Here is a 14,424-nt window from a genome sequence, read left to right as displayed (position 1 = left end):
TGAAAAATTAGAAACTATCAATAAAAAACAAGACAGTCCTGTATTGTGCAATCCTATTTTGCAATGTTTCCGCAATTCTCTGGGAAAGCATCTACAAAAAGTAATCAAGAAATTCTAAAATACATGCTGATTATAGATTTCACAGTCTTGTCTTTTGTAAATTTTTATATTTGTATTCGTTATTTTTCTTGTTTAAGAGAAACCAAAGAAATACATCTACATAGGATAATTTTGAAGTAAAAAATTTTTAAAAAGTTTTTTGACCCATACAGTACTTTTATTTAGGTGTGATTGGTGAAGTTAACTGGGTTAACACCAGCAAAAATACCAAAGTTTCGAATACCTGCTATTGTTTACTGAACAAAACAAATATAGAATTTCAATGGGGTGGAAATTATACCGACGTGATTAAAACTGGCCAATAGATTCCATCCAATAAAAAGAACGAGTACCGGGGAACTAGTTCCTTAAATGAATCCTAAACCCTAGTTCATCAAACTTCAAACCATACATAAATATATATTTAAATTAATAACGTTGATGATAAGTAGCTACAAAATAAAAGATTTTAAAATGAACAAACCAGTATCTTTTATGATAATAATCCCCTTTTTAATAAGCCGCGCAATATTTCAAGACTATACTTCAAATTTTAAAAAGGCATATAGTTTTTGAGAAACCCTAATAAAAGGCGCCCATACCTTAAATAACGGTACAAACCAATTTTGATTAAAACTTTCTACAACACCCACACTCACCTACATGGTTCTATCTTATATCCTATAACAAAACAAGCCTCATTCTTTAAAGGCCACACGCCTATTTCCGGAGCTACAATCGATTTTACAGGCCATAGTGCCTTGACAAAATACCAATCTAATGGGACGGCCATATTCTCAAAAATGTACGAGCCAATTTTGATAAAACTTTCTGTACACATTCACTACATGGTCTAGTATACTAAAATACAAGCCTCATTCTTAGGCCACGCCTATTTCCGGAGCCACATCGATTTTACAGGCCAAGTGCTGACAAAAACCAATCTATGGACGGCCATCATCTCAAAAATGTACGAGCCAATTTTGATAAAAACTTTCTGTACACATTCAATACATGGTCTAGTATACTAAAATACAAGCCTCATTCTTAGGCCACGCCTATTTCCGGAGCCACATCGATTTTACAGGCCAAGTGCTGACAAAAACCAATCTATGGACGGCCATATCTCAAAAATGTACGAGCCAGTTTTGATAAAACTTTCTGTACACATTCACTACATGGTCTAGTATACTAAAATATAAGCCTCATTCTTAGGCCACGCCTATTTCCGGAGCCACATCGATTTTACAAGGCCAAGTGCTGACAAAAACCAATCTATGGACGGCCATATCTCAAAAACGTACGAGCCAATTTTGATAAAACTTTCTGTACACATTCACTACATGGTCTAGTATACTAAAATATAAGCCTCATTCTTAGGCCACGCCCTATTTCCGGAGCCACAATCGATTTTACGGGCCAAGTGCTGACAAAAACCAATCTATGGACGGCCATATCTCAAAAATGTACGAGCCAATTTTGATAAAACTTTCTGTACACATTCACTACATGGTCTAGTATACTAAAATATAAGCCTCATTCTTAGGCCACGCCTATTTCCGGAGCTACATCGATTTTACAGGCCAAGTGCTGACAAAAACCAATCTATGGACGGCCATATCTCAAAAATGTACGAGCCAATTTTGATAAAACTTTCTGTACACATTCACTACATGGTCTAGTATACTAAAATATAAGCCTCATTCTTAGGCCACGCCTATTTCCGGAGCCACATCGATTTTACGGGCCAAGTGCTGACAAAAACCAATCTATGGACGGCCATATCTCAAAAATGTACGAGCCAATTTTGATAAAACTTTCTGTACACATTCACTACATGGTCTAGTATACTAAAATACAAGCCTCCATTCTTAGGCCACGCCTATTTTCCGGAGCCACATCGAATTTTACAGGCCAAGTGCTGACAAAAAACCAATCTATGGACGGCCATATCTCAAAAATGTACGAGCCAATTTTGATAAAACTTTCTGTACACATTCACTACATGGTCTAGTATACTAAAATATAAGCCTCATTCTTAGGCCACGCCTATTTCCGGAGCCACATCGATTTTACAGGCCAAGTACTGACAAAAAACCAATCTATGGACGGCCATAATCTCAAAAATGTACGAGCCAATTTTGATAAAACTTTCTGTACACATTCACTACATGGTCTAGTATACTAAAATATAAGCCTCATTCTTAGGCCACGCCTATTTCCGGAGCCACATCGATTTTACAGGCTAAGTGCTGACAAAAAACCAATCTATGGACGGCCATATCTCAAAAATGTACGAGCCAATTTTGATAAAACTTTCTGTACACATTCACTACATGGTCTAGTATACTAAAATACAAGCCTCATTCTTAGGCCACGCCTATTTCCGGAGCCACATCGATTTTACAGGCCAAGTGCTGACCAAAAACCAATCTATGGACGGCCATATCTCAAAAATGTACGAGCCAATTTTGATAAAACTTTCTGTACACATTCACTACATGGTCTAGTATACTAAAATATAAGCCTCATTCTTAGGCCAACGCCTATTTTCCGGAGCCACGTCGATTTTAACAGGCCAAGTGCTGACAAAAACCAATCTATGGACAGCCATATCTCAAAAACGTACGAGCCAATTTTGATAAAACTTTCTGTACACAACATTCACTACATGGTCTACTATACTAAAATACAAGCCTCATTCTTAGGCCACGCCTAATTTCCGGAGCCACAATAACTTTATAGGCCAAATGCCATAATGATATACATGTTATAAGGCCAGATGTTTTTAATTTCTCAGTTGTAATATTAGTAAGGAAGTTATCTATGCTGGTTTCTGACTCGGAGGTAACTCTAGTAGGAAAATTTACTTTATAAACTAAGTTATAAGAATTTAAAATACTAAAACAATTCCTATATGTACTGTCTTTGTTCAAAACATTGATGTTAACATCTCCGGCTTATGACAATATTCTTGAATTTATCATTTGATGTATTACATAACAAATCAAGTTACTCGGCGATACTGAGTACAAACACTGGATACTTGAAACCAGCATTATTTCCTTACTGTTCACGTTTTAAATACTCGAACTCTAAATCAGTATTTCATATTTGTAACGTTTTTAAATACTAGAAGACTTTAAATCAGTATTTTTAACGCTGAAAATACTGAGTAGTATATTCCCTAATAAACACTGTTTATTTAATTAAACACAGTTTATGAGTACTTCTGTAAACAGCTGTAGTGATTCCTTTACCATAAGAGTGGCCTAATTACCGACTGTAATAACTACAGACCAATCTCTTTACTTTCTACCTTTGCTAAAGTGTTTGAAAAGTTAATGAAGAAAAAGCTAATTAAATTTCTAGAAAAAACTAATTTTTTTCAGCAACAATCAATTTTGGTTTTAGGAAAGGTTTTAAATACTGAAGCAGCATTAAAAAGCTTCATAGATAATGTGTATACAGGAATAAATTCAGGGCAGAAAGTTTAGTGGTTTATTTTTAGATATTAAAAAAAGCGTTTGATACTGTAGATCACACAATTCTTTTTACAAAAGTTATACGGATGTGGTATTCGGGGGAATATTTATTTATTGGTTTGTTAGCTATTTAACAAAGAGAAAACAATGTGTCAAAATTAATTAATTCTTTTAGTGACTTCGGGTTTATACAATGTGGCGTACCTCAAGGGTCAGTTTTAGGCCCAGTACTTTTTATAATCTACATAAATGATCTTTGTGATTCAAATTTAAATGGAAATATTACATCTTTTGCAGACGATACAGCTTTATCGTATGTGAAAAATAATTGGGATGATATGGGAATAAATGGGAATATTTTTGTTGGGGTGGAGCCTATGAAACAAATCTAAAACCACTTCTAACTCAACAAAAGAAATTCATAAGGTTGATTAAACGAAAACGAAGAATGGAGAAATCTTTTCCTCTTTTTGTTGATTTAAATATTCTTCCCCTTAAATATATGTTTGTTTATAAAGTTTTAAAAATATTTTTATGTCATAAGTGGCAATTTACCAGAATTAAAAAATAATTACAAAAACAAATTAAGAAAGCAAGAACCAATTACCAGTTCCAAAGCCTAACTTAGCATTTTTTTCAAATAGTTATTGTTTTTTGGGACCTAAAATGTTTAGTATAATTTCTTCAATTATTAGTTGTGAGAATATAAAGTTATTTTCAAAAACATTAAAGAAGTGGTTATTGGGTTTTGATAAATTAGATTTTCTTCTCTGCATAGATTCCTAGTTAATTAAAGAAAGTAACAGTAAATTTTAGTTTGAATTTATTTAAGTGGATTTTCATTTGCTTTGTAACTGCAGCAGCACACTTTTAATCAATTTTTTTTAGGAGCTTATAAAAAATTAAAGTTTTATTGAAATTTTCTTTGAGCTAAAAAATATTTTTTGTAATAAAAGGAACCTCTCCACAGGCACTTGGCCTCTAGAGGCCTTAGTTATTTTTGAAAATATTTCTTTTAATTTACGAGTGTTTTTTGTTTTAATTTTATTTACAAGAATGTTACATTTTTATTTAAGTTTGCTCATTAGGTTTGTACATTGTGTATACCAATGCATATAATGTGTTATTGTAATATTTTCAAAAATAAATTCTATTTTATACTTCAGGACTAGTAAAGTAAACCGAACGAGAAAATATTTGTACCTTGTAACAGAGTACTAGATACAAAGTACCTGTTGTCTGTATTTTTAGTTCTCAGTAAACGTTACAGATACTGTAGAAAAGTAACCGTTACAAAGTACTGATTACTGAAATACCGTCTCACCGTTAGTGGACAGTGGTTCGGTAGCTCCGGCATTTAGCAGTGAACCGTCCCCTGGCGTAGGTTAAATGCAATTTATTCTGCACATTCAATATTATAATAAAAAATGGCAGAAGAAACCGTATGGAATAGTTGTTATTAGTTGTTTAATGTAGTGTTTAAAAAGTGTAAAAGTAGTGTGTTAAAGTAAAAGTAAAAGTCGTAGTGTGTTAAAGTAGTGTTAAAAAGTGTTTACCTAAAAGTAAGTTTATCTTACAGTTACTTCAAATGAATGTAAAGGTATGAATGTAAGAATGTATAAAGTGGCTACAATATTGTATGCGAGGATTAACCTAAATATGCTCTACGATTTTCCAGGTGAGTTGATTTAATAGATTACATTTTTTTAGCACATAACCTAGATATATTGGTTTTTTGTCAGCATTTGGCCCTATAAAGTTATTGTGGCTCCGGAAATAGGCGTGGCCTAAGAATGAGGCTTGTATTTTAGTATACTAGACCATGTAGTAAATGTGTACAGAAAGTTTTATCAAAATTGGCTCGTACATTTTTTGAGATATGGCCGTCCATAGATTGGTTTTTGTCAGCACTTGGCCTGTAAAATCGATGTGGCTCCGGAAATAGGCGTGGCCTAAGAATGAGGCTTATATTTTAGTATACTAGACCATGTAGTAAATGTGTACAGAAAGTTTTATCAAAATTGGCTCGTACATTTTTGAGATATGGCCGTCCATAGATTGGTTTTTGTCAGCACTTGGCCTGTAAAATCGATGTAGCTCGGAAATAGGCGTGGCCTAAGAATGAGGCTTATATTTTAGTATACTAGACCATGTAGTGAATGTGTACAGAAAGTTGTATCAAAATTGGCTCGTACGTTTTTGAGATATGGCTGTCCATAGATTGGTTTTTGTCAGCACTTGGCCCGTAAAATCGATGTGGCTCCGGAAATAGGCGTGGCCTAAGAATGAGGCTTATATTTTAGTATACTAGACCATGTAGTGAATGTGTACAGAAAGTTTTATCAAAAATTGGCTCGTACATTTTTGAGATATGGCCGTCCATAGATTGGTTTTTGTCAGCACTTGGCCTGTAAAATCGATGTGGCTCCGGAAATAGGCGTGGCCTAAGAATGAGGCTTGTATTTAGTATACTAGACCATGTAGTGAATGTGTACAGAAAGTTTGTATCAAAAATTGGCTCGTACGTTTTTGAGATATGGCTGTCCATAGATTGGTTTTTGGTCAGCACTTGGCCCGTAAAATCGATGTGGCTCCGGAAAATAGGCGTGGCCTAAGAATGAGGCTTATATTTTAGTATACTAGACCATGTAGTGAATGTGTACAGAAAGTTTTATCAAAATTGGCTCGTACATTTTTGAGATATGGCCTTCCATAGATTGGTTTTTGTCAGCACTTGGCCTGTAAAATCGATGTAGCTCCGGAAATAGGCGTGGCCTAAGAATGAGGCTTATATTTTAAGTATACTAGACCATGTAGTGAATGTGTACAGAAAGTTTTTATCAAAATTGGCTCGTACATTTTTTGAGATATGGCCGTCCATGAGATTGGTTTTTGTCAGCACTTGGCCTGTAAAATCGATGTGGCTCCGGAAATAGGCGTGGCCTAAGAATGAGGCTTGTATTTTAGTATACTAGACCATGTAGTGAATGTGTACAGAAAGTTGTATCAAAATTGGCTCGTACGTTTTTTGAGATATGGCTGTCCATAGATTGGTTTTTGTCAGCACTTTGTCTGTAAAATCGATGTAGCTCCGGAAAATAGGCGTGGCCTAAGAATGAGGCTTGTATTTCAGTATACTAGACCATGTAGTGAATGTGTACAGAAAGTTTGTATCAAAATTGGCTCGTACGTTTTTGAGATATGGCTGTCCATAGATTGGTTTTTGTCAGCACTTGGCCCGTAAAATCGATGTAGCTCCGGAAATAGGCGTGGCCTAAGAATGAGGCTTATATTTTAGTATACTAGACCATGTAGTGAATGTGTACAGAAAGTTTTATCAAAATTGGCTCGTACATTTTTGAGATATGGCCGTCCATAGATTGGTTTTTGTCAGCACTTGGCCTGTAAAATCGATGTAGCTCCGGAAATAGGCGTGGCCTAAGAATGAGGCTTATATTTTAGTATACTAGACCATGTAGTGAATGTGTACAGAAAGTTTTATCAAAATTGGCTCGTACATTTTTGAGATATTGGGCCGTCCATAGATTGCTTTTTGTCAGCACTTGGTCTGTAAAAATCGATGTGGCTCCGGAAATAGGCGTGGCCTAAGAATGAGGCTTGTATTTTAGTATACTAGACCATGTAGTGAATGTGTACAGAAAGTTAGTATCAAAATTGGCTCGTACGTTTTTGAGAATATGGCTGTCCATAAGATTGGTTTTTGTCAGCACTTTGGCCCGTAAAATCGATGTGGCTCCGGCCGGAAATAGGCGTGGCCTAAGAATGAGGCTTATATTTTAGTATACTAGACCATGTAGTGAATGTGTACAGAAAAGTTTTTATCAATCAAAATTGGCTCGTACATTTTTTGAGATATGGCCGTCCATAGATTGGTTTTTATCAGCACTTGGCCTGTAAAATCGATTGTAGCTCCGGAAATAGGCGTGGGCCTAAGAATGAGGCTTATATTTTTAGTATACTAAGACCATGTAGTGAATGTGGTACAGAAAGTTTTATCAAAATTGGCTCGTACATTTTTGAGATATGGCCGTCCATAGATTGGTTTTTGTCAGCACTTGGCCCTGTAAAATCGGATGTAGCTCCGGAAATAGGCGTGGCCTAAGAATAAGGCTTATATTTTAGTATACTAGACCATGTAGTGAATGTGTACAGAAAGTTTTATCAAAATTTGGCTCGTACATTTTTGAGATATGGCCGTCCATAGATTGGTTTTTTGTCAGCACTTGGCCTGTAAAATCGATGTGGCTCCGGAAATAGGCGTGGCCTAAGAATGAGGCTTGTATTTTAGTATACTAGACCATGTATTGAATGTGTACAGAAAGTTTTATCAAAATTGGCTCGTACATTTTTGAGATATGGCCGTCCATAGATTGGTTTTTTGTCAGCACTTGGCCTGTAAAATCGATGTAGCTCCGGAAATAGGCGTGGCCTAAGAATGAGGCTTGTATTTTAGTATACTAGACCATGTAGTGAATGTGTACAGAAAGTTTTATCAAAATTGGCTCGTACGTTTTTGAGATATGGCTGTCCATAGATTGGTTTTTGTCAGCACTTGGCCTGTAAAATAGATGTGGCTCCGGAAAATAGGCGTGGCCTAAGAATGAGGCTTGTATTTTAGTATACTAGACCATGTAGTGAATGTGTACAGAAAGTTTTATTCAAAATTGGCTCGTACGTTTTTGAGATATGGCTGTCCATAGATGGTTTTTTGTCAGCACTTGGCCTGTAAAATAGATGTGGCTCCGGAAATAGGCGGCGTGGCCTAAGAATGAGGCTTGTATTTCAGTATACTAGACCATGTAGTGAATGTGTACAGAAAGTTTTATCAAAATTGGCTCGTAAGTTTTTGAGATATGGCCGTCCATAGATTGGTATTTGTCCAAAATAGAAGAGGTCTAAAATGAGGGTAGTAATATAATACAGTAGACCATGTATTCAAAGTAATGTATTAAGTATAATCTATAGATATTTTTGTATTTGTTCTTTTTTTAAATTATAAAATTTTAATTTTAATAATATAAATTTAATCCTGAAGTGATTGAACTGGTTCAGGAACTAGGTTAGTTGTAGTTCAGGAAACTAGGTCAGGAGTAGTTTCATGAACCAGGTTAGGATTCAAGTCAGCGGATTAGTTTCTTTTTATGGATGGAATCTATGGCCAGTTTCACACTGCTGAAAATTATGGCAAATAACAAAGTTTATAGAACATTAAAAGTGGAACAACTTTTCTTGCGTGGAGTAATATTTCATGGCTACAATAAGCGACCGCCAACATAATCGGAGGGTAGGTGGTCCAATAAGCGGACCCGGTTTTTTATATCGAAATTGGGAAAACGATATTACTTAATCACAACCATCGATATAATCAATCGATACTGATTAATTATTTTTAACAATTAACTTAAATAATCTATATGAACAGCTGTAAAACACTTTTAAATAATACAATTAAGGTAATATTTTAAATTTTACATAAGTAACATTGTGTATTAAAAATTGCTGTCAATCTTAGGAAGCTTCACGAAAATTGCTTTAAAAGACGATAAAACATGTTTTTTATGGCTTCAGAATGTTGGGTTAGTACCTAAGAATCCATTATGTGATATTTGTGGAAAGGTAACAAATGTAACTGTCCAGAGGAGCTAACATGGTCGTCTTCAGATGCAAAAAAGAAGGTAATGGTAAAGGTTATTTGTTACATCATTAAAATTCACATTTTAATTTAAAACATATGATTGTTATTACTTTTATATCGATTGATAGTCTATGATTCGGATATGCGAATATTAGGTATCGATGATTACCGATATAAAAAAACCGGGTCCGCTTATTGGGACCCTACCCTAATCGGATGATGATTATTGATTTTAAATATCGAAAACTATCCAATACAACGACCTAGAGATATACATTATTAATTAATTGCCAGCTTTCTTCATTTAAACTAGTGACGTCATTACCAGCTGTTGTTATTTCATTTATGTAGGTAAAGGCTAGTGACAACGACAAGAACAATGGCGATGAATATGGAAATATTGCCTATGCCTCAAAATATTTTTATAAACACAGATTTCCACAATGTTTTACATGGCTGCAAGAAAAGGAGCTAGCTCCTTAAATCTGAATTTATCCTGTTTGTAGTGAGGAGATGAAAAACTAAATTAAAGGTGGAAATCAAATAGTGTTTCGCTACAAGAAAATTCAAAACAAACACGATTTTGTAAAAATGTACTTGAGAAGACTCTTTTTGGACATTCTAAATTTGGTATTATGAATGTACCAAAAAATCATGTACTAGTTTAGTTAAAATCAAACAAACTTATGACATTTTAATTAACCAATATAGTTTTGACGGTATCAATACCTACAGAAATACCATTTTCAGATTGACTAAAGTAGTCGTAAGTACTACACTGCTCATAAATCATTGTTCAAAATTTATTCAAAGTAAAAACGTGTTTGGAAATAAATTCAAATCATGTGTTTCGTTATTGACTAATGGCGGCAAGAACAATAATGTAGGCCTAACTTGTCTTCTTTGTTTTACAAGTTACGTTTATCTTAAAATTACATAAGATAAGTAAAATATTATTGTTTTGTTGTAATTGTATATTATATTTTAATTTGTAAAATATATTTATACATTAATTTCTATGATTTTGAAAACTAGTCAAACCATATTGTCCTTTGAAATATCTATTATGTTATTTGGTCCTACATTTTACTTTCTATCCTTTGGATGGGTCATAAAAATTGATGATTCCACATCATCATTAGTTAATCATCCAGTTGTGTTGGTGGCCGCTTATTATACTGCAATCTATTTTATTGTTCTATGGGTGTCATATGGTCTTGTGATGATCGTAAGTTGACCACCTATTGTTTGCTACTGAGGTCAGCTCTTACGCCATTTTTGGATACGTAAAATAATTAATAATTTTGAAATCAGAGTTATATTTGACCCAAATTAAAGACAATTTTCTTAATTTAGACCTTCTAAAAATAAAAGTTCATACCACCCTGACACAAGTGCCTCCGGCCATCAGCGCATGCTGCTGTTGCCCATGCTGATGGCGACATACAAAGAACATTCATCGAGGTAGTACCTTATAGTAAAAAATAAAATTCTAAGTGGTGTGATCTCGAGTGCCTCTGGCCATTACTGATTTACAGAAAATACAACTTGAAAAACACAAATTGTAAAATTCACCTAACCATAGCTCCCAACACAAACTTTAGTCCATTTTTCTTTCCCAATATTTCAGTTTAGCTAAGTAGTATTGGTTATTGCAATTATTACCCAGCCAACTTCATTCTTTTAAGTCGCCTCTAACCCATCAATAGCTTTTCTTAAGTTCCTGTGTGATTGTGTTTGTGTGATTGTGTTTTGTGTTTTTATATGAAATCCTTTTCAAAACACATTTCAACCTCTGAAAGGTTTTACTTTTGTACATAAAATTATGTTGTTTTTCCTGAATTTGTACTTGCTGTTTTTCATAGAGATAGGTTTGTAGAGTTTAGATACAGACTTTCGCCATGTAAAAAATGTTATTTTTAATGTCTTTAAAATTTTTTTTTATTTTTCATATATTGTACTCTGTCATTTTCACTATCCGTGTCTACTGTTTTGCGTTTATTTATAAATACTTCCATAGTATGTAGTCATTGATAAAGCTTTAATTTCAATTTTTGATGCGTTGTAGATTATTCTATGTAAAACGTAAACCAATATTGCTTGTGGTTGCAGAGAAACAGACATTGATGAAGTGCTTCAGGACACACACTGTATTCACCAATGTTTCGAAAGGGGCAAGTGGGCGAAGAAAGAAGATCTTGTCAAAGCCTTTGGCAAAGAGGACCAGACTGAAATATGTAAAGAAATTTTAGCGAAAGGCGAACTACAGGTTTCAGACAAAGAACGACAAACTCAGCTGGATTCTTTGTTCAATGACATTGCAACAACGGTTGCAGGTAATCTATTGGTTTTTTGTGTGTATGTGATAGAAAGTTTGGGTATATCTTAAATCTGAAATATATCCTGTTTAGAGGTGTATGGGTGATCTGGAAAAGTTAATAATGGTCTGCATTTATAGATTTTAAAGAAAAATGTAATTTTTTGTCACAAAACATTAAATTAAATTAACACATACTTTATGGAAGTTTTATAAAGTAGGTATATAATTTTTATTAAATCTCAGTTAAGAAATGAGACCTTATGGATTGATTGATATGAATCAACTAATTTTGCACCTGCTCAATCATGTGGGTTCTCTATGAAAACTATTGTCACGTTAGAGTAGCATAATGGTCCTTTGGTACTTCTTCCCGGACAAAGGGGAATTTTTTTCAGGTTGAATTAATTGACATTGATGATCTAACTCCCTAACTGACGACCAATGAAAACAATTTTTTACATTGAGTTAGTAATCCAAAGTTGTCTATGTCCACAACTCATAGACTCATAATGACTCTAAAGAAGTGTAAATCTAAGAACATAGTAATCTAAAATTCTCTTAAAATTAAATTGACACACGATTTAATTTAATTTAACAATATAATTTTTAGGTCAAAAATTGAATAAAATAATAAAAACTTTACAGGATCAATTTTATTGTCAGGTGGAAAGTAACAGTTTATGCAAGGGTCTCCAGAAGGCTAAAGTATTTTTAATCGATTCCTTTGCTAAAAGATTTCTTGACAGATAATTTTACAATGGTCTGGAAATTGTGCAGATATAAGTAAAGTGTACGTTCTGACATTTATTTGCATAAAGAAACTACTATTGGAGAAATGAAATGTGCACTTTTCACATGTAATAATTTGGTTCTGATGTATTATACCAACCACACTTGTATGATTTCAGTTAAAAATAACAAAACCTTAAGACATAAATTGTCCTGCACATGTATTAATGAACCCAACTCATATCATGTCATATTTAATCTAAATCTGTCCTAGCCAGGACGAATATATTAGTCTTGAATAAATAGAATGAAAAACTTATCTTACCTAACTACCTGACATTCACACATGTGCATGAACCTACCCTAACCCAAGACTAACTGCCCCTACTCAAGGGCCGATTGCTCTGCCAGAGGACAAAGCCGATGGGTTGTTTTTCCCGACTAACCTTTGCCTGTTGAGATAAGACAAACAAATACATAATCTAAAAAAAATTATTCTTATTCAATGTAATATGTTTTAGTTATGATTAGCTAAGTATTTGTTACTTTTAGCCAAAAATGTACAAAAATAATTATTGTGATTGGTATAATACTTAAGTACCAATTATTTTATAAATTAGACATATATAAGACAAGTATATTGTATCATAGATGTGCAATTAATAAAACTTATTTAAAATTTGATCCTTACTTATTACATTATAATATATTTAATTGATTGTTAACTAATAACATAGAGAACAATTAATTGTGTACCTAAACTCTTCAGAAAGATAAACCATGGTTCATTATTGTTCTTTTTTTACACCAATTATAAAACGTTTATTTTTGTAGATATAATAATAGTGCACTAGAGCAATGTTTGCACAATTTCATTATATACCTGTATACAAAACTTTACTATTGACAAATTATTTAACGTGGATTTGCTTTATTTTTCTCCAGATAAATGTGTTAATCCAGAAACAAAAAGACCATACCCTGTGTCAATAATCGAGAAAGCTATGAAAGATGTTCATTTCTCTGTCAAGCCCAATCGAAATGCAAAACAACAAGTAAGTTAATAAATTTAATTGTAAGATTTACATTGACATCAGAAATGGTGGTTGAGTGTATTTTACTATCTAGCTATACAGAAATCTTTATTCATGATCATGAAGGACAAAATTTGTCTAAGTACAAGGAGCACAACAAATACAAGGGACAGACAGAAATAATAAAAAAGGATTATATAATCAATTAAGGACTCAAGACAAAGAAGGCTAAAGAATTCCTCAAGGATGTAGATTGGGGAAGTATTTTCCCTTCACACCTGTAATTTTTATCGTAAGAGTTTCTTGGCAAAATCTGACATGAAATAGTCTAACCCTCATTCATTTATATGTATTCGGCATTCTAGAGGTTAAAAATACTCAGTTTTTTGAAATCATTGGTAACCCAGTTTAGTAAAGTTTTATATTGAAACCTGTAAATAAGTTAATAAATATTGATGTGTTGTTTTCAATTTTTTTCTACTTAACTTTTACAAAATTAACCTTAATAACCATGCTTAATAAACCATGTCAAAGATAGGGTACTGTGTAATAAACAAAAAGTTTTTGGTCTGAATTCCCAAAGTAGTACCAGCCCTCATTGTATTATTTTCCGTGAGGGGAAATGTGCTAACAGTTATTAAGTGGATGCATGCAAAATTACTTTTATTAAGCTCATCTGTTTATTGTAATTTGGGAATATATTTAGCCTCAAGGGCAAACACCACATTTTGCAAATTCCTTTCAACATGAATTAGCCACAATGTAAAATCTGTACTCTTTTTTTATTGTAATAAAGTATGTAAGAATATCGTCTTAATAGAAAAATTTTCGATGTAATTTGACAGTTAATTATAATTATTGTATAATTTTTTCAGCCACAATAAAATTCCTGACTTGACATGTTGAAACTTGCAGGCCTCTGGACGTGATAACCTCAGTTGAAGGCAACAATGCCCCTTTAGTAAAGAGCTTCAGATGCGGCTTAAGATAGTGATTAATCAGGAAGGCAGGCTCGGAAACTCAGAGAAAAAGTTGGTAAAATCTGGCAGACACAAGGTAGAAACTGAAGAATGGAAAACAGCGGAGAACTGAATTTGGTAT

General features: G+C 33.5%; 1 protein-coding gene across 1 annotated transcript; it reads left to right on the top strand.

The window, feature by feature from the left end:
• Positions 1-10,596: 10,596 nt before the first annotated feature.
• On the top strand, positions 10,597-13,409 carry LOC124374507 (ribosome maturation protein SBDS-like; the record flags this gene model as incomplete). Its single annotated transcript, XM_046832710.1, has 3 exons — positions 10,597-10,704; positions 11,353-11,576; positions 13,235-13,409. Coding segments are annotated over 3 exons (451 nt in total), but the record flags the coding sequence as incomplete, so codon positions are not given.
• Between the last annotated feature and the right edge of the window lie 1,015 nt (positions 13,410-14,424).

This window comes from Homalodisca vitripennis, unplaced genomic scaffold (genome assembly GCF_021130785.1).
Source record: "Homalodisca vitripennis isolate AUS2020 unplaced genomic scaffold, UT_GWSS_2.1 ScUCBcl_8850;HRSCAF=17134, whole genome shotgun sequence".
Classification (NCBI taxonomy): Eukaryota; Metazoa; Arthropoda; class Insecta; order Hemiptera; family Cicadellidae; genus Homalodisca; species Homalodisca vitripennis.
The sequence above is the reverse complement of the archived record's forward strand: the minus strand, read 5'-3'. Positions and strand labels throughout refer to the sequence as shown.